Genomic DNA, 26517 nt, shown 5'->3' with positions numbered 1-26517 from the left:
GGGTGGCCGAGGATGAATGAGATGGTTAGTAGCCATCACTGACTCAACAGACATGAATTTGAGCAAACTCCAGGACATAGTGGAGGACAAAGAAGCCTGGTGTGCTGCCATCCATGGGGTCACAGAGCCAGACAGACTTAACGACTGAACAACACAACAAATACAGGATGTATGCAGATAAGGGTCAAAAGTTTGAAGATGATATAAGAATGATCTAATCAAGTTTGAGAATGACTACACTTATCCATTTGGTCAACAAATATAAGTGCTTACCATGAGCGTGCCATTGGTTTTGCCATCATGAAGGATAGAAAAAATGTTCAAAGAAATGCAAATCTGAAAGTCAGAAAGAAGGCAAAAAAGATTCACAAAGTGGTGCTTGAGCTAGAACTTAATGGTTATGATTTACACATGCAGAAACACGGAGAAATTCAAAGAGAACAAAGACATAACAATATAGGCCTGAGTGGTGGGTGACATGTTCCAAATCTTGATTGTGGTGGTGGTTACATGAGTGTGTAGGTAATGTACACATAAAATCAGTGCACATTATTCCATGTAAATGTTTCCTTGGTAAGTGTGATACCCTATCTTTGACCTATGCAATGAATAGTCATTGAGGCTTCAGGCTTGGATATCTTGGGGAAGGGGAGGTAAACACAATAAAAGAAGGGAAATCCCAATTCGGAGAAGGGGATCAAAAGTACTTACTTGCATATAATACATTTTCAATAAAAGCTGTACACTATCACACAAAAATAGCAGTCCATACGTCAACAGTACATGAACCAAGAACTTGAAGATGTAAAGGCTGTTTTTAGAAAAGGCAGAGGAACCAGAGATCAAATTGCCAACATCCTCTGGATCATAGAAAAAGCAAGAGAATTCCACAAAAACATCTGCTTCATTGACCACTAAAGCTTTTTGACTGTGAGCATCACAACAAACTGTAGAAAATTCTTAAAGAGATGGGAATACCAGACCACCTTACCAACCTTCTGAGAAATCTGTATGCAGGTCAAGAAGCAACAGTCAGAACCGGATATGGAACAAGACTGGTTCCAAATTGGGAAATGAGTACATCAAGGCTGTATTTTGTCACCCTGCTTATTTAATTTACATGCAAAGTAAATTGTGTGAAATGCTGGGACTGGATAAATCACAAGCTGGATCAAGATTTCAGGGAGAAATTATCAATAACCTCAGATAAGCAGATGACACCACCCTAACGGCAGAAAGCAAAGAGGAACTAAAAATAAAAAGCCTCTTGACGAAGGTAAAAGAGAAAAAGTGCAAAAGCTGACTTAAAACTCAACATTCAAAAAACTAAGATTATGGCATCTGGTCCCATCACTTCATGGCAAACAGATGGGGAAAAAGTGGAAACAGTGACAGACTTTATTTTCTTGGTCTCTAAAATCACTGTGGACAGTGACTGCAGCCACGAAATTAAAAGATGCTTGTTCCTTGAAAGAATATCTATGACAAATCTAGATAATGCATTAAAAAGCAGAGACATCACTTTGCCAACAAAGGTCCGTCTAGTCAAAGCTATGGTTTTTCCAGTAGTCATGTATTCATGTGAGAGTTTGACCACAGAAGGCTGAATGCTGAAGAACTGATGCTTTCGAACTATGGTGCTAGAGAAGACTCTTGAGTCCCTTGGGCTGCAAGGAGATCAAACCAGTCAATCATAAAGGAAATCAGTCCTGAATATTCATTGGAAGGACTGATACTGAAGCTCCAATACTTTGGCCACCTGATGCGAAGAGCTCATTCACTGGAAAAGATCCTGATGCTGGGAAAGATTGAAGGCAGGAAAAGAAGGGGGCAACAGAGGATGAGATGGTTGGATGGCATCACTGACTCAATGGACAAGAGTTTGAGCAAATTCTGGGACATACTGAAGGACAGGGAAGCCTGTTGTGCTACAGTGCAGTCCACGGGGTCACAGAGTCAGACTTGACTGAACTAGTGAACAACTACTACCACTTCTACTTAAGAGTTTCTTCTCAGAAACAGAACTTACAAAAATTACGGCCTGCCTATTAAAAACAAATGTACTGTTCCTCATCCCTTCAAACAAAAGAGCACATTAACACACTAACAGTACTCAACCCTAACAAAGAACAGACAGAAGCAGCCATGCTGGTTGTGTGCTACTGACACCGGACAGAATTTAGCAAAATACTTGCAGATTGTATTCAACACTTAAATCTTGTTCCCAAGCCATTTAGAAATAACTGCCTTAGAATTACATTGTAACCTTTAACTTTTTCCAGTGATCTAGCTCTTAAAATTATTTAGTTACTAAGTACCTTTCAAGTGGTTTTTGTCACAGTTCATAGTTTTTAACAATACATGACTAGAAAGGGGAATCATCGTAAACTCAATGCCATTATCAAGTCTTGACGAAACTTTATAATGCCACTCTTAATAAGATCAATAACTTAACCATAAAATCAAATTCCAAAATGAGGTAATTATAGTTATAGAGAAGCATCAAGAGACCAGAAAAAAGAAGACGCCCTTCAGTCATAAATTAATGCATTAAAGCTCACAGTAACCTATGTGAATCCTTGTTATAGTACTAAGGCAAATAAACGTCTTTTGGTCTAGTGAGTTGGGATTTGATCTTCATGCTCTAGCAAGCTTAAGCTGAAGGCCATAAAAGCATATAATGTAGGAAATTTTAGAGATGAAAGGGGACTCTGTTCAACTACAGTAATTTTCAAATGGGTATTCTATGTAATTATACTCCAGGAGATGTTAACATGTTGGCCATGACAAAATCTGCTCTCTGGCCACGTAAGTTTGAGAAATGCTTTGATAACCTTTCCCTGGACGCTTGCACTCTGGACGTTTATGTGTGTATTAGTACAGTAGGGCTAGAAGTCTTGTAGTTCTAACAAGTCTTCTGGTTAAAAGCAAATGAAAAGTTAAGCCTGATTTAAACCAATGTTCTTCCATATTGAGCTTGCCTGGTGGCTCATAAGGTAAAGAATCTGCCTGCAATGCAGAAGACCCAGGTTTGATCCCTGGGTTGGGAAGATCCTCTGGAGGAGGGCATGGCAACCCACTCCAGTATTCTTGCCTGGAGAGTCCCTAAGGACAGAGGAGCCTGGTGGGCTACAGTCCAAGGTGTTGCAAAGATTCGGACACGACTGAGCAGCTAAGCACAGCACATGAACACTCCCATATTATTTGCTACAGAACTCTGTTTGGAGGCAGTAAGAGTATTAATGGATTCAAAGAGTGTTCAGGGAAAACAGTTTGGAAAACTCTGATTCTATGAAATTCTCTTAGGTGACGAAACTGAGGCCTAGAGAGATAATACCCAGTCAGCAGAACAAAGGTCTTGAATGAAATCTGTCCTTCCCAGGCCACAGAGTTCTTGACTGTAGTTTAACTACTCAATAGGACTTCTTTGACTGCATATAGTCAAACATTTAATTAACAATATTTATTTTAGATTTACGTTTTGGTTACAGTATTAATTTCCAGGTTTGTGTATTAAGTTAAGGTATTTTTACTTCTTACAGTCTAGTCTCTGGCTCCTAATAATCAGGGTCACCCTGTGATCAGCAACTGTTTACTAATTCCGGGGAATGATCTAGTTCTGAGCAGCTGAAAGCAATCATTTTAAAAGAAAGCATTTGTACTACAAGTGGTTTTAATTTACTCTAGTTGTAACTTCTGTCAGCTCAAGGAAATCACCGTTATTTATCAGGTGAAGACTTAGCACATAAAACTGACGTGTAATCCACAGTAAAACACAAGACATAATGTCTACATCAAGACAGCCAACAACATCAAAACTGAGAGATCTTTGTGTTTCTACAGTTCAGGGCTTCCTTGTCAGGCAAAGACTTAAGTTTCCTATCTTTTTTGTATTTATTTAAAAAAATGTTTTGACTGCTTTACAGTCTCCAAATCAGATTTTTCCCATCTTTCTTTCTCAAACCCTACAGAACTCTATGGAAGTGTAGGAATAACCAAAACACAATGTACTTGGCTTTCAAAGAGTAGTTGTGAGGTACTCCCCTTCCCTCCCCTGGGTAGGCGAGAACGAAGGAGAACTAACAAGTGACTATTGTTATGGTGCAACTTTAAAAGGCTTGGGAATCAAAGGTGATGCCTGTTAACAACTTCCTTATGACTAATGTGCCTTCCTCTAATAAACTTCTACACTCCTTTCCAGCCCCCACCCCCCACATGGACTATTAACCAGGGCGGGCATTCTCGGCTCTTCAATCATGAACCCCCCTAGATGCCAGAGACAGTATGATGATGCCTCGATTCCAACAAAGAAGTGAGTCCGCGCGATCTGCTCACACAGGTGCTACCGCCGCCCCAACCCCGCGTACCGCGCGCCCCCTGCGCAAGAGGCTCGGCCCGGCCACCCGACGCCCGGGCCCCGCCTCCGGCCCCCGGGGCCCCGGGCCGCCCTCGCGCCGCCGCCGCCGCCTGGCCCCGGCCCGCCAGTCCCGCCTTCACGGAAACCGCGGGGCGGGCGGCCGGCGGGTTTCGCGGCTTCCAGGCGGGGCTCGGGCGGCAACACCCCCGACGCTCCCGCAGCCGGACCCACCGGCCGTCCCAGCGACTCAGGGACGAGCCCGGCTGAGGAGGCCGCTCCGGGCCGGAGGCCGCGACCTCGCAGCCGCGCTGGGGGGACGGGGAGGGGACGCTGTTACCTGAGGGCTCGGCCGCTCCTGCCGGCGCCGCTCTCCTGGCAACCGCGGCAGCGACACGGAGGTCGGGAGCCGGACGGCCTAGTGACAGCTCCCAGCGTGCACCGCGCCCGCCCCCACGCCGGCGTCGACGTCCGCGGCCCTCCATCCCCGCCCCCGGTCCGTTCCGCGCCTCCCGGCGCTCGCGGGCGCCGCAGCGCCCTCAAGCGGACTGTCGCGGAAGCGGCCCATCGCCACCAATGAACGGAGTAGACCTGTAGCCGGTATTTTTAATTCGCCGGTGCCAGCCTCATCAGGATGGGCGGAGAGATGGAAGGGATGCTAGGAGTTGAAAATAGCTTTAAAATATTCTTCAAGTAATGATTTAAGTATTTATTTAAATTGTTTAACTGATTCCTCAATATTTCATGTGAGGAACCCCACACCTAGAGAGGTTAAAAGACTTGGGAAGTTAGAAAACAAATAGTTGTTATCACATTAGGAGCTATTCTGATTCTAGAACTCGAGAATCACGTAGTTACAAGGAGAAATGCACCCTGGTGCCTAAAATGTAGCGTCAAAAATGTTTTTTTTTTGCAAATGTGTGACTATATATCAAACATAACAGTTCTTAAAAATAATCAAACATCAATTGTGAAGAGAACGCTGCATTGAGAACGTAACATAGGGAATTCCCAGGTGGTACACTGCCTAGGATTCTGCACTTTCACTGCCGTGATCCAAGTTCAATCCCTGGTCTGGGAACTAAGATACTGCAAGAGGCCCGGTGCACAAGAAAAAAAGAAAGAAAGAAAAGAAAAAGAAAGAATGTTAAATATTTCAATATAATATGTTAGTACTTAAGCACTTAATAGCCTTGAAAATTAAACATGGACGATAGGAGGAGCCAAAATAGTGGAGTGAAACAATAAATCAGTATATCATATACATGAGGAAGAGAAAAGAGTTTTGTTTAAGCCAAATTGATGACCATAGCCTGGGAGAGACAGATTGAAAAGGCACTTAAATTGTGTTCCACTGGACTGCAAAATGGGGGTGGATTATAAAGGCAGAAGGCCCCAAAGTCATAAGATATTTGTCAGGAATTAGGATTGGAGCTGGCAAGAAGGGTGCTTGTTATGTAAGGGTTGACTGAGGTCTGAAATGGTTGCATAGTTACAAGAGGAGACCTTGAGACTATAGGTTTGCAACTGGCAGCTGCTAGCAGCAAGGCTCATGGTGTCTTTGGATGGGATACAGTTCAGAAAATTTCTCAGTAATACAAGCATGTGTCTGAAGCCATGTCCATGGTGGTCACCTGGCTCCATTTGGAATGTCTGAATACAGATACTAAAATTTTTAATGCATTTTTTTCTTTAATGGTTAAAGTAGATGTATGATGCCTTTCTTTTTTTTTTTTTTTTTTTGGCTGTACCAGGCAGCACTTGGGATCTTAGTTCCCTGACCAGGGATTGAACCCGTGCTTACCGCAGTGGAAGCATGACTGGGCCGTCAGGGATATCTCCAGTGCATATTTAACAGGCCACAAGTAAGCTGTTTTGGTTAGCCTAAAGTTCCAGTTAAATCATGTATAAGCCACCTTGTTTCTTAATATGTGACATTTTCTTCCATCAAAACCATCATCTTTTGTCACCATTGAGATGAAATAGCAGTAATCTTCTTTTAACTGTTCTGTTACCTTCATCCATGATTTTGAATTATTCTGATGGATACAGGAATTTGTGAGGCAAAACAATAAACTTTATTAACTCCAAATATGGATTTTAGTAAAAAAGTCTTAAAATAGTATCTTAAGGGATATGATGGAGAAGGCAATGGCAACCCACTCCGGAGTTCTTGCCTGGAGAATCCCAGGGATGGGGGAGCCCGGTGGGCTGCCATCTATGGGCTTCCCTGGTAGCTCAACTGGTAAAGAATCCGCCTGCAATGCAGGAGACCCTAGTTCAATTCCTGGGTCAGGAAGATCCCCTGGAGAACGGATAGGCTACCTTAGTGGCTCAGGTGGTAAAGAATCCACTCGTAATGTGGGAGCCCAGGGTTCGATGCCTGGGTTGGGAAGATCCCCTGGAGGAGGGCATGGCAACCTAGTCCAGTATTCTTGCCTGGAGAATCCCCATGGATAGAGGTGTCTGGTGGGCTACAGTCGATGGGGTCCCAAAGAGTGGGACGCGACTAAGCACAGCACATATTATGTTAATGCTTCTGTGTGTGTGTGTGTGTGTGTGTGTATGGGGCTTCGCTTCCTGGGTGCTGCTGCTTCAGTCGTGTCCGACTCTGTGCGACCCCATAGACAGCAGCCCACCAGGCTCCCCCATCCCTGGGATTCTCTAGGCAAGAGAACACTGGAGTGGGTTGCCATTTCCTTCTCCTCCCGGGTGGCTTAGTGGTAAAGAATCCTCCTGCAATACAGAAGACGCTGGAGACGCCATGCGTTTGATCCCTAGTTCAGGAAGACCCCCTGGAGGAGAGCGTGGCAACCCAATCCAGTATTCTTGTCTTGGAGAATCCCATGGACAGAGGAGGCTGGCGGGCTACACTCCATAGGGTCACACAGAGCTGGACATGACTTAAGCCACTGAGCACGCACACATGCATATCTATTTCGTGGGGTGGCAAAGAGTCGGACATGACTGAACCACTAACACACGCACACACATATATATGCTATCTTATTTCTGATGATATACACTACACGTGTAAAACAGATAGCTAGTGGGAAGAGGCTGTATGGCACAGGGAGCTCGGCTCAGTTCTCTGTTATGACCGAGAGGGGTAGGATTGGGGGGAGACTCAAGAGGGAGGGGAGATATATATATATATATACATGTATACATAGATATACATATATATAGATACGTATGATATATAGATATCATAATATATAGGTATACATATATAGATATATATGTATATGTATGTATATTTGTATACATATATAGCCATACATATATGTATATGTATGTGTATGTATATACATATACATACACACACATATAGCTGATTCAGATTGTTGTTCAGCAGAAACTGACACAACGTTATAAAGTAATTATACTCCAATCAAGAAAATAAAACAGCAGAAACAAAAAACAGGTTATTTGTTATTATGCATAATAATAATTATTATGGAAATAATAATCCTGTGCCTCATGATACCGAACTTAAGCACACTCTCTTAGGCATAGACAACAGAGAACGTCTCACATTTTTGCAACCCTTTTCATTCTGGAGCCATCTGGTCTAAACTGGGAAGCTGCAGCTAAGTCAGTCCTGGACATTTGTTGCCTCAAGACAGAGGAGAACTATCAAACACAGACCAGGATTTATGAAAACAGAACCAAAAACCAAAGAGACTTTAGTTCATTAAAATAAAAACAAAGCCAAGATAAAGTGTGCTTGGAGTGGGGAATTGGGCTCTAGACCCTGCTGGGGATAAATGCTTGCCTATACAGACCCCTCTCGTCCAGTCTCATCTCTCCCCAAGCTACCCAAAGCATGTTCTGGGGTCCGGCTTTGAAGGTCATTTCCAGGGAGCCTGGTGCATCAAGTCGCGCCCTTAAGAAGCGGAGTGGGAGAACGGTTTGGCTTCCCCGTGCCCACCTTTCCCTGAGTTCTGACGGAAAGGCCGGCTTTGGAAGCGCTCGCGCTTCCTGATGGAATCCTCGCGGCGGCGCGCTCTCCGCCCGGCAGGTGGCGCTGTGGGCTGGCGGGCACCCGAGCTCCGGGTCCTGGAGGCCCGCGCCGCCGCCACCGCCGCCGCGGTTCCTGCTCGAGCCGCACGTGCAGCCGCTTTCCGGCCCCGGTGGCCGGGTCTCCAGAGCTCCGGGCTGAGCGTCCGCATGGCGGCCGTTGCGGCGGAGGCGCGCGTGTTCCTGGAGGTGCGGAGACGGCTGCAGAGCGCGCTGCTGATCCTGGGGTAAGGCGGGCGGTGGAGTCTGGGCTCCCAGGCGCAGCCGAGCTCGCTTTGCCGCCGCCCCGGCCGGCTCCGCCTCCCTCAGAAGGATAGGGTTTTGAATTTCTTTTTTTCCACTTGCTTAGAGCGAGCCTCTGGGTTCCTCAAAGTGGAGTAGCCTCTCCACACATGCACACCGCTCGCCCCCGGTTCCCCACCCAGCCTCACTTTCTTCCCGGCTGGCGATCTCGGCATCACCCGGGGGCTTTCTAGAAATGCATGGTCTCAACCCCACAGCAGACCTGCTGAACGGAAACTTCACGATTCCCACATTCAGATGCACATTAAAGTTTGAGGATCCCTAATGTGCAACACTTTTGACAGTGCCCCGTGCTTCCAGCAAAACAATGAAAAAAATACGTTGCCCCTTCGGGATCCTCGTTATCTGTTGTAATATGAGAATTTCCTGTTTTGTTAATATGCTCCTTTTGTTGTTTTGGTTTCTGCACAAGCTGTTCTCTATGCACAGGAACGCACGCACCCGTTCAATAAATGTGTGTTCAGTGAACAGCTAGAAAAGGTTGCAGGCTTCTTATTGGAGCTCTTTCTTTCATATTCGTAGTTCCAAGGAGAAATCTGCAAAGGTTTAACTTGCTGTTCATTACACAGACAAAAAACTTTCAGGAAAAGTGTTCTTTTTTGTTTGGTGGTGTATGGTACCTCGACTGTTCCCTTGTGACCACTGTTTCAAGTAGAGTGAGTTAGATGTTAAAATCCTGAAAAATTTATTGCACAGAATCACTCTGAAGGTAAACTGCACTCTGATGCTTAGCCTTCTCTTTTCCTGAAACCAGCCAGGTACCTGGTGTAGTGATTTTGGATTTGGCAGAACTTGATTCAATCCTAACTTCTTCACCAGAGTACAATCCCTTAATTTGATTTTTTTCTATTGTAAAATAGGGATTCTTTCTTTCTCTCTTTCTGCTGTGTGTCTTCCCTCTCCCTTTCTCAAATCACAAGTTCAAATAAGTGCTTCATGTCCAATTCAAATTCACCTTGTGAAGTTATTCTGAGCCCAAAACCTTAGGCAAAACGAAACAAGACAACATCCTTACTTCCCCTCATCAAAGGAGCCCTTCATGATTCCCCTGGATAACGCTCCCTTCTTTAAGCTAGTTAAGAAACCTAACTTTGCTGGACTCCTGCTTTGTCCCTGGTGGTCTTTAGCTGTTGAGCTTTATCACCAGTCAATTGCCCCAACCCAAAAAGTAACCACTATTCTAAATTCATTCAGGAAAGATCAGTTTGCCATTTCTTGACTCATACATAAATGGATTCATATAGTATGTACTTGTTTGTTTCTGGTTTCTTTTTTCTACTGTGTTTCTGAGATTCATGTTTCATCTATTAATATGTTATCACATGTATCAATAGTCCATTTTTTTTCCTGCCAAGTAGTTTTTCACTGTATGAATATATGACAATTTATTATCCATTCTTCTATTGCTGGATATTTTGTGTGTTTCTAAAGCCAGCTTACTATGAATAAAACTTTTACATTGTTGTATTTGTGCTGGGTCATAAGGTACGTGTTCAGCCGTGTCTGACTCTTTGTGGCCCCATTGATTGTAGCCCACCAGGCCCTTCTGCCCATGGAGCTTTCCAGGCAGGAATACTGGAGCGGGTTGCCATTTCCTACTCCAGGAAATCTTCCTGACCCAGGGATCAAATCCACATCTCTTGTGTCTCCTGCATTGGCAGGCAGATTGTTTATAACTAGCACCATCTAGATGGCTTTACTTAATGGGAAACTGTTCTCCAAAGCTGTTTATACCAGTTTATACTCTAACCAGAAAAAAAATGAATTCCAACAAATTTACTTTCTTGTCTGCATTTAGTGTTGTCAGTTTTGGATTTTAGCTATTCTAGTGGATTAGAGTAGTATCTCATTGTCATTTTAATTTGTATTTCCTTGATTAATAATATTGGGCACCTTTTCATTTGCTTTTTGGTCATTCATATATGTTTTGTTGTCAAGTGTCTTCTAATGTCAGGTTGTCTTATTGTTGAATTTAAAGAGTTCTTTGTATAGTCTGGAAACAAGATCTTTTTCATTTGTGCCTGTGAGTATGAGAATATTCTCTCCCTGTCTGTAACTTTTCTTTTAATTTTCTTCATAGTGTCTTTTGATGAACAGAAAGTCCTAATTATGATGAAGTCCAGTTTACTGCATCTTTTTTTCTTTAATGATTAGTGTTTTTTGTGTCTTGAGAAATCTTTGCCTACCTCCAAGTCATAAGACTTTTTTCTGTGTCTGTTTTGTAGGAATTACGTTATTTTACCTTTTACATTTAGGTCAGTGATCACGTCAAATTAATTTTTGCATTTGACATCAGGTAGGTGTCAAAGTTTCTTTTTTTTTAAGGCTATCTCCAGTTGTTCCATCACTATTAATTAAATGGCTGTCATTTTTTTCATTAAAATAACTCAGTATCTTTGTCAGAAATCAGCCGACTACACTGTTTTCATGTTATGTCTTTTTTATCCTTTTACTCTCAACCTGTGTCTTTATATGTAAAATTTTAAAAACTAGTACTAAGTGGAATTTAAAAAAATTCCACTATGACAATCTCTTTATTTTTATTGGAATTTTTAACCTATTTACAGTTAGTGTAAATGATATGATTTTTATTCTTTTCCAAATCCTAAAAGAAATGTTTCTAGCATCTCATCATCAGGTGTGATAATTTTGACTTTTTGGAAGTCTGTTTGGTACATTGCATAGTTCCTTTCTAGTCCTACTTCACTCAAGGTTTTCATCATGAATAGATATTGTGTTTTCTATAATGATTTCTGCATGTGATGGTCATATTTTTTCCCCTTTATTCTTTACATCTATGAATTGCATTAGAAAAATCTATTTATGTTAAACCATCTTAGCATTCCTGGGATAAACCTTGGCCATTCATTCATTAAATCCACAGATGTTTACAGAGTTCCTATTCTAGGGCCCAACCTAAGATTCTAGGTGCGAGGTATACAGCTAGATGAAAATACAGCAAAGATGGAAGTATTTGCTCTCAATGAGCTTACAGTCTAATGGTGGCAAGAGGTGGGCCAAAAACACACAAATAAACACACAAGGCTTTAGAAAAAGTAAAACAGAAAAAGGGATAGAGAAAAAAAATTCCAACCCTTTATTCCAAATGAAAAACTAACGTTGGAGCAATAAACTGAAAGGGGTGATGTTTGGAACTGTATGATACCCAGTGAGAGACTGTCATCCTCTGAGAGAACAGAAATAGGAAGGAGTTCAGAGAGATGTGGGTGGGCCAGTGGAGCACACAGTAAAGGCTCTCTCCAGGAAATGGAAATGACCACCAGGAAATGACCTACTCTCCAGGAAAACCAACCAAACAAACAAAAATCCTTCCTGATCTGCAGCGTTTATTGATTCCTGAGGTGTAAATACTTTCACCATAGATGATGTCAAACTACCAAAGTAAGGTCAGTAGTTTGCGTAATACCTGGAATTTTAACAACTGGCTCTAGTATATCACTGGGTCTTGGAGACCATTGAAAGGACCCTAGCTTGGACTCAGTGAGATGTGAAGTCATTAGATAGTTTCAAACAGTTTCTGGAAAAACACAAGAGAATAGTGACAAAAGCCTCACATGTAAAAAGTGCGGGCAATTAGGGTCTCAAAAACTTTGTTTTGAAACAGTCGTGAACTTGAGGGTAAGTTGCTGTCACTCTTGAATATTTCTTTACTCTGAATTTTCCTACAAATGAGAACATTCTCCTATACAACCAGGATGCAACTCTCAAAACTGGGAAATGTGTTACTGCTGTATTATACTCTGACCTTATTCAGGTGTTTCCAGTTGTCTACTTAATATCCGTCATAGCGAAGGAATCCAGTTCAGAGTGATGCACTGCATTCTCATGTTTTCTTCATCTCTTTCCGTCTAGAAGAGGTCCTTGGTTTTCCTTGACTCTAATGATACTGACAGCTTTGAAGATTCCAGCCCAGTTATTTTGTAGAATATCCCTCCATTTGGTTTTGTCTTATGTTTTCTCAAGATTAGGTTCAGGTTATACATCTTTGGCAGGAATATCACAAAATTGATGCTGTGTTCTCATTGCATCCTATCAGGTGGCACATGATTTTGATTTGTTCAATTAAAGTTCATGTTAACTTTGAGAGCTTAAATGAGGTGGTATCTGCCAGGCTTCTTCACCATAAATTACCCTTTTTCTTTTCATTATCAATAAGTATTCAGTGGAGAGCTTCTCTGAGAGTATGGAAGTGCCCTGTTCCTCATCACGCTTTTATTTTATTCATTGATTGATGGATTGATTATTAGTTGAAGTATAGTCACTGATTTACTTACACCCATATCAGTATGTACCTATAATTCTGTTTCATTTAGTGGGTTACTTTTTTTCTCAAATTACAGCCAGATGTGGTCAGGGAAGTCCCTTCAAGATGATTTCTGTTTCTTTGCTTGTTGTTTTTATATTCTTTGATTTCTTCTTTACTTAGTTGCACAGTAAGATATTCCAGGCTCAGGCTCATCTCGTTCTTTTCTTGCCCCAACCTTGGATGTAGTTATTTTTTCCAAGGAATGCTGTTTTGTTTCTTTCTTTTTTTTTTTCATTTGCTTTTAAGTGGAAAATGACCTTTAGAAACCAAGATCTGGGTACAGAGTGTGCGCATTACTATTGGAGTGTCACTTCTCTAGTAGACAGAACTAGTCTGTGTATGGCATATGTATCATGTATATGTGTGTTTGTAAATATATCATAATACACCTATATTTATTAACTTTACTTATTACATTGGTGCAAATGTGATTTTGGTTTTGGACAATGAATTTTATATCAAGTTGCTCAGTAGTGTCCGATTCTTTGTGACCCCATGGACTATATGGTCCATGGAATTCTCCAGGCCAGAATACTGGAGTGGGTAGCCATTCTCTTCTCCAGGGGATCTTCTCAACCAAGGGATCAAAGCCAGGTCTCCTGCATTGCAGGCAGACCCTTTACCAGCTGAGCCACGAGGGAAGCCCAAGAATACTGGAGTGGGTAGCATTTTCCTTCTCCAGTGGATCTTCCTGACCCAGGAATCAAACCAGGGACTCCTGCATTGCAGGTGGATTCTTTACCAGCTGAACGACCAGGGAAACCCTATAACTAGGCTCAAGCACATATTGATTAATCAAAATAGGAATCACTACAATCAATACACTTTTGCCAATGAGAAATAAGTTTGTTTATTCCTGTAGCATAAGAATCTGTGCTTGGGGATTGAACACACTCTTGGAAAGCATTTTCTGCCTCCTGCTCGTTGTGGAAGCATTTGCCCTGCAAAAAGTTGTTGAGATGCTTGAAGAAGTGGTAGTTGGTGTTGGCAAGAGCCTGCACGAATATGGAAGATGAGGCAAAACTTCGTAGACCAATCCGTTCAACTTTTGAAGTGTTGATTGTGCGATATGCAGTCAGGCCTTGTTGTGGAGAAGAATGGGGCCCTTTCTGCTGACCACTCCCTTTTACAGGCATCACATCAGTTTGCTGAGCAGAGTTCTCAGATGTAATGGTTTCACCAGGACTCAGAAAGCTGTAGTGGCTCAAACAGGCAGCAGACCACCAAACAGTGGTGACCAGTACCTTTTTTTAGTGCATGTTTGGCTTTGGGAAGTGCTTTGTAGCTTCTCCATCCAGCCATTGAGCTGGTCATCGCCAGTTGTCGTATAAGATCCATTTTTTTGTTGCATGTCACAATCCGATGGAGAAATGGTTCATTGTTGTGTAGAATAAGACGATACTTCAAAACGATGATTTTTTGATGTTTGGTCAGCTCGTGAGGCACCCACTTATTGAGCTTTTTCACCTTTCCAGTTCGCTTCAAATGCCGAACGACTGTAGAATGGCTGATGTTGAGTTGTTCAGCAACTTCTCCTGAGGTTGTAAGAGGATCGATTTCGATGATGCTCTCAGCTGGTTGTTGTCAACTTCTGATGTCCAGCCACTGCGCTCCTCGTCTTCAAGGCTCGTCTCCTTTGCAAAACTTCTTGAACCACCAGTACACTGCATGATCATGAGCAGTTCCTGGGCCAAGTGTGTTTTTGATGTTGCAAGTTGTTTCCACTGCTTTACAACCCATTTTGAACTCAAATAAGAAAATCGCTGGAATTTGCTTTTTCTCTAGCATCATTTCCATAGTCTGATATAAATGTAAAATAAATAGCAAGTAGTAAATCATTGGCAAAAAAAAAAAAAATAGAGAAATGTGCGTTAAAATGATATATAACAATCACATTTATTTAGAATGTAATCCAATATCAAATAGCAAATTTTAGCACTGCAACAATGCAGGTACTTTTGCACTAACCTAAATATGCATTGGAAATCATGACTTCACCCAAGTATTGCAGATTCTAGTCTACTGCCATAGGCTCCACTGTGGTTTTCTCCCTTCCCCTCTTTGTCCTCCCACAGCGCGAATCCTGGCTTCCACCATCCTCGTCCCATGTATTAGTATACTCGGCCAGTTTCACCCTGGGCAGCGAGTTTTCCATTGGCACTCTTTGTTGACATCCACCTCATCTGCTTGGCTCTGAGGTTTGGTTCCCTCAGAATTCATATGCTGAAGCCCTAAATCCCAATGCCAGGGTATTAGGAGATGGGGCCTGTGGGAGATAATTAGTTTTCAATGAGGTCATGAGGGTGGAGCCGCTATGAGGGGATTCATATCCTTAGAGGAAGACACAGAGCTTCCTATCCCTGCCAGATGAGGAGACAGAAGGCCAAGACAGCGGACTCTGTCAGCTTCTCGATCTTGAACTTCCCAGACTCTGGAACTGTAAGAAATAAATGCTGTTTAAGCTGTCCATTCTGTGGTGTGTTGTTATGGCCACCTGAGCAGACTAAGATGGGCTCGGAATCTCCACGGTGAGACGGGGCACCCTTGCCAGGCGGCCCTCCTGGCCGCTGCTCTCCTCCTCCTGCTGGGTTTCTCACATCTGCCCCAGGCCGCCGTGCTGCTCCCACCCTTGTGAAGATGCCCACCTTTCTCTGCCCTCTGTAACTGAATTTTTCAGGAAAGGGAGGGGGGACCAGAGACCTGGGAACCTGGTGGTTTCCTCTGAGACACTTCCAAGTGCCGACTGCACGGTCCAACTTGAAAGTCACTGAGGTAACCAATTGGACAAATTGTGTCTACAGAGCCGTGGTTGGCAAACATGGCCCATGAGCCAGGTCTAATCAATGGCCTGTTTTGGAACAGCCTGTGAGCTAAGAATGGATTTTATGTTTTTTTTAAGGGTTGTTAAGAAAAAAAAAGTAGACTGTGCCTCAGAGACCATGTATGATCTATAAAACCTGAATATTCACCATCTGGCCTTTAATATAGAAAGTTTTCTGACATCTGCTTTAGAGGATTATTATTTCTTAAACATCATTTCTGAAGACTAGACTTTTGACTAAGTTTGAGATTGTCTTCCCTGGAAAAGACTCAGTTTTTTGTTTTTGGGTTTTTTTTAAAAATAATTTCTTTTTTAATTTCTTTTTAAAATTCTTGACCTCGCCAAGCAGAGTGCAGGATCTGACTAGGGAACGGACCCTCGCCCTTGGCAGCAAAAGCTCAGAGTCCTAACCACTGGACTGCCAGGGAATTCCCAAGACTCCAGTTCTTGATTCTGTATTGCCAACTAAGCACAGGTCCACATGCTTTGAAAAGGAACTAGCCATAAAATAACCTTACACTTTTCCAAGGCAAAATGGGAAGCCTGGCCAAGATTCACACCTGGACACAGGGTGTGACCTCTCTACTTGGATGACGTTCAGGCGGGTGGCTTCTGCTCTTCAGTGACACGGAGCCAATGGCCTGCTGCTGAGCACGTTAGAGGGGATCCCCGTGCTCTGCTCCTCTGGTGCGATGCTAAGTGTATTCCAGCTTCACAGGGGGATCATTTCTGTATGTCTTCATCCCCTTCTGTACTTTTGGTGCCTGGTAGACAGCCGCTGTGTTTTACTCGGTTGACTATACCAAGTGATCTGTGTTTGTAATGGGTTGGATCCTTTCTTGCCTGGTATTCAGATTGTTCTCTTCGTTCGTTTTTTTTTATTTTTAAAATTGACAAGAGTTTTTCTCTCCTGTGCCTTTTGTTTTATGAAATCCTGGCCTCCTTATCAAAATCGCGTACGTCAAATACCAAGGCTTTACCCTAATTTTGTATAAACAACATAAAACATCATTGAAATGCTGGTCTCAGAAACAATATGTCACTGACTCATCCATCCATTATTCACATAACATTTATTTAGTGCTTAGGCTGGGTTAGTCCCTGCCTCTCTCCACTGCTTCCATAGTCCCCTGGGTTTATCATGAATAAGTGCGACGTCATTTTAATGCTCCCTTGATCATTCCTGTTTTTCTTGCCTGTCCCCTCCTTGGGGTGGGGGCAGCGAACAGAGAAAATGCCGTTAGTCGTTGTCCTATTCCCAGTGCCTAGCACATTGTAGAACTCAAAAAAGGGGTGTTGAGTGAGTGAATAAATGTCCAAACCACACTAGGGTCAAGGGAAGGAAAGGTGAATAAGCCAGTGTCTTAGGCAGCCTCGTTGAATTTTCTGGCCAGAAGTACTTTGAAGAACTAGGGAGTGATGTCTTACCGACCAGCATTCCATTGTGCTGGTTCACAGAAGCTGAAGTCGGAGAGACTGGTGAGACAGGAGAGGGGGTGGAAGGAAAGGAAGTGGCCTGCTGTGCAACAGAATGGCTGGGGGCGGCGAGGGGGCGGTGTCCACGCTTCAGTACTGGAGGAAGCCCAGGGCTAGAGGAGAGATTGGCACTCAGGATCATTAGCAAGGGAAAAAAGTGCATGCTTTAAATGCATGGTTAACATTAAAAAAAAAGAAGCGAAAAGAATGAAAAATATGTCTGTGAACTTTAATGTTACATTGACAGAAGTAAGCACTCTGACCTCATTTAATAGATCCGTTTCTTTTATGACAGGTTCACTGCTGTTTTTTTCCTGGGACAGTGACTAGACTCAGGGCCCTGATTGAAGAACAGAGGGCCCCTGGGCCATTTTCGTTTCTTTCATCATCTGCTTTTCATCCGTGTGAAATCGTCTCTCGCCTGTTATTTCTAATTCCCAGGGATTCCGCGGAAGGAGGCCTGCCAATGGATGTTTCGGTAACGCCGTCCTCGCTCCGGATGCAGAGCCCCGGCGGCCGCACGGAGCTCCGGCTGCCGGCAGGGGTCAGCCTCGCGCCGTCCTCCTGCCGCGGGCTGCGGCACGTGCCCGGGGACGGGCTGCACCTGCGGCTGCAGGCGCGGGCCGCGGGCCGCCCGGGTGAGTAGCCTGGCCTTTCGTTCTCTGCATCTGCTTTTTCATTATAAATCAAAGGTGGTTTTCTTTTGTTTGTTTGTTTTTTGAAAAGTTGAACTTTTCCCAAGTGAAGGGATCACGCTCATCAGCTGCATGGAAAGAGCTGAGGGTCCGAAAGATCTGTGTGTTTTTTTGCCAGCTCTGCTCATTATTAACTGCATGCAGCTGAACAGGTCACTTTGTTTCTTTCAGGCTTTTTTAAGAGTCTTTTTTTTTTTTCTTTTTCCTAAGAGACTGCATTTTTTAAGAGCAATTTTAGGTTCACAGCACAATGAAGCAGAAGGTACAGAGGTTTTCCCATGTCCTCCCTGCATTGTTTCTTTAACTGTAAAATAACCTGGCTCACAGAGTTGATGGGAAGATGAAATCAGATGGCTAGTGTGCCAGAGGTGGTTGATTTTAAAGCCTTATAGGAAGGCATTCATTCATCCAGCAAATATGAGCTGGTTGATCTAGGTGCTGGGGTATAGAAGTAGATAAGCTAGAAGAGCTCTGCCCTCAGGGGGCTTACATTCTAACGGTGGAGACAGATATGGAACACACAAATTACTTGGATACAGACTTAAGTTCCGTGGGCACAGTAAAGCGGAATAACGGGATAGGGCCTGACTAGGGGCAGATGAGAGTCAGGGAAGGTCACTCTGAGAGTGATGTTTGACCAGAGAACGCAATGATGGGAAGGATCCCATTCATGTAGGGACATTTCCAACTAGAGAGAGCAGGACCTTGGGTTGGCCAAAGAGTTCTTTCAGATTTTTCCAGACGATGTTAGGGGAAAACCCAAGTGAAGTTTTTGGCCAACCCAGTAGAAAGATTCTGAAATGAAGTCTGATGCGTAATTTGACTTTGATTGTTGCTCATGTAGGGACATTTCCAACTAGAGAGAGCAGGACCTTGGGTTGGCCAAAGAGTTCTTTCAGATTTTTCCAGAAGATGTTAGGGGAAAACCCAAGTGAAGTTTTTGGCCAGCCCAGTAGAAAGATTCTGAAATGAAGTCTGATGTGTCATTTGACTTTGATTGTTGTTATACCTGTTAGACTTCCAGTATTCTGTTATTGGCGTATGGTTTCAGTAAGACCGTAGGAATGTTTCTGAAAATAATTTAATGACCTTATTGGTACATTCCCTCTCTCGCCATGTGAGTACTGTGCTTCAGAGGATTGAAAATGATGTAAAAAGGGGAAATGGAGGCTGTAACAAATGGCTGTGATGCTCATTCTCCAAGGAGGATTAAAATTCTTACAGCTGCATTTGGGATTTCTCTGTTGCCTCGTGGATATGAAGCCTTTCATCTGAGCTGCTCAGAGCCCTGAGGCGGAGTCAGCAAGACTGTAACCAAGAGCTCTTTGGGAGATGTCAGGCATTCCTGGAGCCTCTGTCCTGGCTTTTGAAAGGAAAGAGAAGTAGAGGGAGTTTCGCTTCTTTTTCGCTGGAGAATGATTTTTGGTCAAGTCCTGAATGAGTGAGAAATCAGTCTGAGTTGAGCAGGGTTGGTTATAGGAAAGAAATGTCCTGGAGCTGAGGTGGCATAGGATAAACCTGAGAATGACTGTTGGAATAACCATGGAAGGAAGGATGGGCCTTTGAGATGGGACATAGACTAACAGACGCTCTGAGGGTACCTAATGGTGGGCGGGGGAGGGTGATTTCAGGAAAGAGGCCTTGGGAGTCTGACTCCTGTGACATCCTCGCCTTTCTTTAGCGGTAATGAACAGTAACCGCTGCAGGAATCGGGATCACATCTGGACACTGGGGACAGGCAGGCATAAAAGCCAAGGTGGAGTGTTTCCAAATCTGCTGCTGGTTTTCTGGGGCCATGATTTTAGTTCCCATACAGAGGAGGCATGGAAGCCTTCCAGAGACAGAATTAGTTTGTTGCCTATGCATATTCTGTAACAGTTATTAGACAAATAGCAAAACTTGAACTATTTTTTTTTATTTAAATAAGCAAACATTATTGTTTGGTTTTAACTGTCAGACACAGTGAATTGACTACTGTGTGTTGGTTTGCATATTGTTTGGGTCTCCAGTTTCTTTACATTTTTAACACATATTTTGCTTAACCATCTGAAAAGGAAAAACATTCAAAGTCCTGTTCTGCAGTGCATGAAGGGGTATGCAAAATGGACTCCTCAGTGCTTAATTGCTTTAGTGCTTTCCACATAATAGGTGGTGAATAAACCTTTGCTGAACGAATAAAAATCAGATAGGTACAAAATATCAGATAGGTGCATACTATTGTAAATGTAAATCGTAATCTGTGGTAGGAAGCAAACAGTTTTAGCATTCAATCTTATGTTTCAAAATGTTTGCAAAGTAAACTTTTCAACTATAAGAATGCTCTTTTAAGGACTACAGTAGACATATTGTTACACTGTTCTGAACACATGGTTCAGACGTGACCCTTGACCTGGAACTGGCTGCGGTAAAATTTGAGGTAGCATCAGCGTTGGATTCATCCCCAGGCAGCGGTGCTTCCCAGGATGCCCCGGAATCAGAAGGTTCCGACATGATCCTGAGCCTGCATCCTGATGGGTGAGCAGCAGAGGGCAGTGTATCGTTGAAAATTTGTTTATCCATCCTGAAAAGAAAATCTGGGGTGTCTCATTTTCTGCTCAGAGTTAAAGGATACTGTTAGCTTCACCTTAGTGCTACAGGGCAGTCTTAGAAATTAAATAGAAGAATTTTTAACTCTCAAGGCTTAAACTTTCTAGCATAGATGTTTTTAAAAAGATCTTAAGACACAAAGTAACATAACAAAATTCAAATGGCTTGATTCTAATGGATATCACCTCGTTTCTTCAGATTTTTTTTAATCTGATTTTTTAAAATTTATTTTTTATTTTATTTATTTTTGGCTGCGCGGAGTCTTCGCTGTTACATGCAGACTTTCTCTAGTTGCAGCGAGCTGGGTCTACTCTCTAGTTGTGGTGTGTGGGCTTCTCACTGTGGTGTTGCAGAGCACGGAATCTAGGCACACGAGCTCAGTTGCCCCGTGGCATGTGGCATCTTCCCAGACCAGGGATTGAACCCCTGTCCCTTGGGATTCCTAACCATTGGACTTCCAGGGACGCCCCAGACTTTTTTAATAGATATTTTTGTGGATTGGGTTTTTTGTTCTTTGGAGTTTTTTTGGAAATGAAAGTTTCCTTTCTTTGTGAATGAAATAAGAGAAACTAAGGGAACATTCTGTCTTACATTGCTCTTTCATATACTATGGGAAATATTTGTTTTCCCACAGCTTTAATCAGAAATTGAGTTTTGTTCTTGTAAGATGGAACTGTTCTTAGGAGCTGTTTCATTCCCAGAGACCTGCCCAATAAAGACCAATTTCAAGATTGATATTGTTTGTACAGACTGATACGATCCAGACCGGACATCAGCTTTGTTTAAATCGAATTAAATTTAAGAACCCTGTTTACCAGCAGTCTCAGTGATGAAAAACTGTCCCTAAGACTAGCAGAAGAAAGCTGAGGAAGGAGAAGCTGTGTGGAAGAAATAGCTCCTTCTTTCACTTCTTTAGTGTTGGTATTTCTAGAATGAGGGAGATAGCTCGGTGATGTTATATACACAGTTTTTAGGGCAATTCCTAGCTGTGAAACATGTAGCAGAATCTGGTGTTTTTTAAAAAACATTCCCAATATTTGCTTGGCATTGAATCATCAGATAATACTAATTAAATGTGTACTTCTGGGTAGATCATAAACAGTGTTTATTGGTGATAATTTATTGCAGCTATTAAACTCTTTAAGTATGTCAATATATTTACCCCAAACCTCTTAAGACGTGCTGTTTCCTTGATTTCCTCTAGAACTGATTTCAGTGTTTAATCAAAGATCACAAGCCCAAGAATGTTGCACGTTTTATTGCCAGTCCTGTGGTGAAGTCATCATAAGGGACAGGTAAGGAGCACGTTTAGCACTGACTCATTCTGCACCTAGCAGTGACTGTTCTCTTTTTCCATCAGGATTTTTGAAGGAACTGCCAAGAGGGCAGTCTGTGGCCTTCAGATGAGAGCCAGCTCAATGTCACTTTTTGAACCAGAGCAGCCCCCAGACTCCAGCAATCATGGGGCAGCTAGGTCTCCTCCAGCTGACAAAGGGGGACAACAGGTTGCTGGCTTTGAGGGAGGGAACCTTGTCTTGGGTGCAGGAGCCGGTGTAGACCAGCCCCTCTCCTCTGAAATCAGACACGACAGCTATCACACATTGTAGGCGTCATCCTGGTGAATGAACTTTTCCCTATGAAGTGCGTTTTCTAAATAACAGAAGCTTTTGCAGCACGATTTTTTTTTTTACTTGAGCTATTTCTATCAGTGCCTTTCTAAAATCCGTTTCCTATTTCCCTGATTATTAAAACAGTGTATAGAGCACAAATTAACCTTTTCTTGCTGCTTAGACTAATCTTGTAGCCTGTTCTCACGATGTGCACTGATTTCCCCATTGTGTTGGGGAGGGCCCTTTGCTGTTCTCTTTGCATTCCCTCGATGTCTCTTTTAATTATTTTTCCATCTTCTCCTCCTCCTGTCGGCCTCCTTATTGCCTGGGCATAAACCATTCTCCCTGAATTTTCTAGTCACTCATAGGCTAGAAAGATGGAGCTACCCTTATTACTGTTAACAGTACTATAAAGGAAGAATTCAGAGTTCTTTGTTAGTGTTTCCTTAGAAACTTAGATGGCAGTGGACGCCTACCCATACCTGAGACCCACTCCTGCTCTGGCATTTGGGGTCTTGGTGGAGGGAAGACACCAGTCCTCTCTCTCCCTGTTTCCCGGCAGGTGGCCAGTCCCTGGGTACTGACGCTGCTTCGTTCTCCCTACCCCTCCAACTTTCTCCGCTTCTTAGTCAAGGCCACTGTCCTCTCACCAAAGAGCACTTCCTGCCCGCTCCTTATCTGCTCAGCCTGACTCTGGGCTCACCCGCCTCTGATCAGGTCTAGTCCCCTGAGTCCCCATTCAGACCCTCCCAAGCCTCCCACTTCTTCCAGGACAGACTCCGCCAGCCCTCAGCACGCCACGCTGGGTGCTGGAGGAGCTGCATCCTGTGCACCGCCGCACCTCCTGTTTCAATCTCCTTCCCCCACCCGCTTCCTCCCTCACCCCCGAAACCACACACCGTTATTTATATACGTGCATGCAGAGCCCTGGTGATGGGCTCGCAGCCCCACAGTCTTTTCACAGGCAGTCCTTAATGAAACTTATACATCCTCTCTGGGAACATGCCCTGTGTCCCCATCTCCCTCTGCTTAGCTTCTCTATAGACTCAGCATATTCATCAGACTGAATATTCATTGGAAGGACTGATGCTGAAGCTGAAACTCCAATACTTTGGCCACCTGATGGGAAGAACTGACTCTTTTGAAAAGACCCCGATGCTGGGAAAGATTGAGGGCGGGAGGAGAAGGGGACGACAGGGGATGAGATGGTTGGATGGCATCACCGACTCAATGGACATGAGTTTGAGTAAACTCCAGGGGTTGGCGATGGACAGGGAGGCCTGGCGTGTTGCCGTCCATGGGGTCGCAAAGAGTCAGACCCGACTGAGTGACTGAAGCGAACTGAGACTCAGCAGACCAAGCATCTCCTGCCTGGAGCCTCCCCTGAACCCTAGGTTGGTCTGTGTGCCTGTTGGAGGTTTATCTGTTGTCTTCCCAATTAAACTGTAGGCTTTGGGTGTGAACAGTCTTACTCACATCCCTCCCCACTCCTGTTGTGAGTGCAGTGTGGTGTAGCAGAGACCCGGAAGCCAGACCGTCTGGGTTTGCGCCCACCATTTACTAGCTGTGATCCTGGGGAAGTTACTTGACCACACTGCCTTCTTCTTTTTTTTTTTTTTTTTTTGGTATTATTGTTACAAAAATCTAGATAACAGTAAGAGTTACCTCCTTAGGGTTTGGGGAGGATCGAGTGAGTTTAACTGGGAGGCTTTCAGGATGTGACAGCTCCTGCTGTCATTCTTTCCCTCGCCGCCATCTGCATCGTCCCCACCTGCAGCACAGGCTCAGTGCGTTCTCTGGACATTCTTACCGGTTCGAATGAAGTGAATGTCAGGGTGCTCATCCTGGCCTTCCATCAGTCTCTCTCACTTGCTCTCTGGTCCTGGGTAGATAAGATCAGGGCGGGTCATGCTAGTGTAAACAGGGTCCTGAGCAGAGCACAGCCCGAGTGGCGATCTTGGGGAAGCCAGGGGCCTGCTCTGAACCTGCAGAGGAGGGAGACGTCCTCAGATTTCCCACAGCCGAGGTGGCTGCGGAGCGTGCTGTCGGGGACACGCCCGCTTGACCCTGGAAGGTCCGGAGGATTCCAGGTTACCCTGGTGTTTAACCAGGAAAGTTTTCCTCCTCTCAATCTTTTTCCGGCTTCAGTTTAACCGTCACTCACAGTCTCTGGCACGTGTGTGCCTCTACGACAGTGACAGGCCTGGGAGTTGCCGAGGAGCAGGTTCCCCAGAGGGTTAGTGCTTCCTGGCTGCCCGTCTTAAAGGACTAAGTTCGTCTTATTTTTTTTTTTTTTTTGAATCTTTTTTTTTTTTTTTTATTAGTTGGAGGCTAATTACTTCACAACATTTCAGTGGGTTTTGTCATACATTGATATGAATCAGCCATGGATTTACACGTATTCCCCATCCCGATTCCCCCTCCCACCTCCCTCTCCACCCGATTCCTCTGGGTCTTCCCAGTGCACCAGGCCCAAGCACTTGTCTCATGCATCCCACCTGGGCTGGTGATCTGTTTCACCATAGATAGTATACATGCTGTTCTTTTGAAATATCCCACCCTCACATTCTCCCACAGAGTTCAAAAGTCTGTTCTGTATTTCTGTGTCTCTTTTTCTGTTTTGCATATAGGGTTATCGTTACCATCTTTCTAAATTCCATATATATGTGTTAGTATGCTGTAATGTTCTTTATCTTTCTGGCAAGTTCGTTCATTGTTGGCTGATACTGCGTCTTCCATCTTGTGTCAGTCCCGTTCACGACCTTGAGACCGTGGATCTGAGAACTGCGAAGGCCGAGAGGCTGACGCTGATGGACCACACTCACTGTCCCTAAGCCTGACCTTGGGAAGCTGTGGGCTGAGAAGCGGGTGGGGAGGACGGGACCTGGGTTTGAACTCCAGCTCTGCCCTCAGAGGCTGGGGAACCTTGTCCACATCACCTCACCTCACCTCATGTAGCTGTAACATGGCCTGTTTTACTAACTTGTGAAGAGCTTTTAAGGCTGTAACATAAACTTCAGTGAATACTTGACAAGCTCTTTTTAATTGTCCTTATAGATTCATTCTACCCCCTTTTCCCTAATCAGCCTTATCAGCAAAGCATCAAATTACCTAGTACAGTGTTTCAAACCTTTTTGACTCAGGACTCCAAATTTTTTAGGCATGCCAGGGAAATGACCCGCCTCTTTCCCCTTTTCTTTCTGAGAAGATCCACAGTGGATGTGACTCGGCCTTGCTTACTTCAGCAAGGCTTCCCTGGACACCTTTGTGTGTCACAACTGTGGGTCTGACACATGGACCCTCTTGAGCAACGTGGAGAGATCCTTAGTAGGAGACCGAAAGCTTTGCTTCCATCTCAGTTGTAGGCAGCCAGCTCTTTGATGGAAAACCACGCTTCCTCCTGTGTCTGCACAAGGACCTCATGCCGACCGATTGCATTAAGCCCTGTGGTCTTCTCGTTTCCCCCTCAGTTATCTGTTCTATGCAGGTGGTAAGGACAGCTGTGCTTGTTAAGTAGAAAGTAAAGCCAAAGGTATTTCAAAGCAGGCTTGTAATCACAATCAACTCATTGTTGGCATCCTTTTCAGAAAGGCATCTTGGAACATGGTGGTTTATCTTGGCAGGAACTCTCGTGTTAGGAGCACTATAGCCAAGTTAAGGTCTGCTTGCTGGCTAATCTTTCTATCTGGGAACAAGTCACTTTGATTCTCAGTTTCCTCATCTGTAACATTGGGAGGTTCAGGTAGACAGACAGGGAAGAGTCCTGCCGGCGTGAAAATTCTGTGATTAGTGAACTTCAAAAAAATCGCACCTTGACTACTGTGAATGATGATTGTCTGGCTAGTACAAACCTAATGCTTGTTCTTTTTTTTTTTTAATGTAAAAGATTCTCATCAAGCAAATTATAGGTGCAGAAGACTGTTTAACCTATTAAGAGTCATTAATGGCTTTTAATACTTATTAGCACCAGGATGCACAAAATCTGCTAATTATAGCCGTCTTTTTTTTTTTCTTCATTCAGAATCACACATTCCTAGCTGTTTGTTTTGGTTATTTACAAACAAAGAATGTCTTGTTTCCTTACAGTGAAATTCTCCAATTTGCATTCTTATCAGTTCAGCAGAGTTGTTTTGTAAAAATGATCTGAACATACACAATTTTTGATTATGCTCTTGTTGAGAGTGAAAGTCCCTAATACCAGGCAACAACGATAATAATATTTGCTTCATTGTGATTAGCCTCAGAACCAGCTAAATGATCCTTGTGTTTGGAATTTGGTATGTCTTTTAGAAATAAATGCATGTCAGACTTGAGTTATATTG

General features: G+C 43.7%; 2 protein-coding genes across 12 annotated transcripts in view; one reads left to right on the top strand and one right to left on the bottom strand.

The window, feature by feature from the left end:
• DOP1A (DOP1 leucine zipper like protein A) overlaps positions 1 to 4822 on the bottom strand; it is a 135427-nt gene extending 130605 nt beyond the window's left edge. For 4 of the 6 annotated variants that reach the window (XM_043890338.1, XM_043890343.1, XM_043890342.1 and 1 more), the window contains exon 1: positions 4695 to 4822. The gene's annotated coding sequence lies outside the window, so the exon portion shown is untranslated. Of the gene's footprint in view, positions 1 to 273; positions 337 to 4694 lie in introns of all 6 variants that reach the window. The other 2 variants (XM_043890339.1, XM_043890340.1) reach the window with 1 other exon arrangement.
• A 3602-nt stretch (positions 4823 to 8424) lies between these two features.
• The window catches only part of UBE3D (ubiquitin protein ligase E3D), a 155938-nt gene continuing 137845 nt past the window's right edge, over positions 8425 to 26517 (top strand). Inside the window, exons 1-4 of one of the 6 annotated variants that reach the window (XM_043890347.1) lie at positions 8476 to 8604; positions 14483 to 14701; positions 17746 to 17942; positions 21790 to 21880. In XM_043890347.1, coding sequence (XP_043746282.1) covers positions 14676 to 14701; positions 17746 to 17942; positions 21790 to 21880 — 314 coding nt within the window. In that variant the 5' untranslated portion in view covers positions 8476 to 8604; positions 14483 to 14675. Of the gene's footprint in view, positions 8605 to 14482; positions 14702 to 17745; positions 17943 to 21789; positions 21881 to 26517 lie in introns of all 6 variants that reach the window. The other 5 variants (XM_043890346.1, XM_043890348.1, XM_043890349.1 and 2 more) reach the window with 5 other exon arrangements.

The sequence above is a fragment of the Cervus elaphus genome, chromosome 28 (assembly GCF_910594005.1).
Source record: "Cervus elaphus chromosome 28, mCerEla1.1, whole genome shotgun sequence".
Classification (NCBI taxonomy): domain Eukaryota; kingdom Metazoa; phylum Chordata; class Mammalia; order Artiodactyla; family Cervidae; genus Cervus; species Cervus elaphus.
The sequence above is the reverse complement of the archived record's forward strand: the minus strand, read 5'-3'. Positions and strand labels throughout refer to the sequence as shown.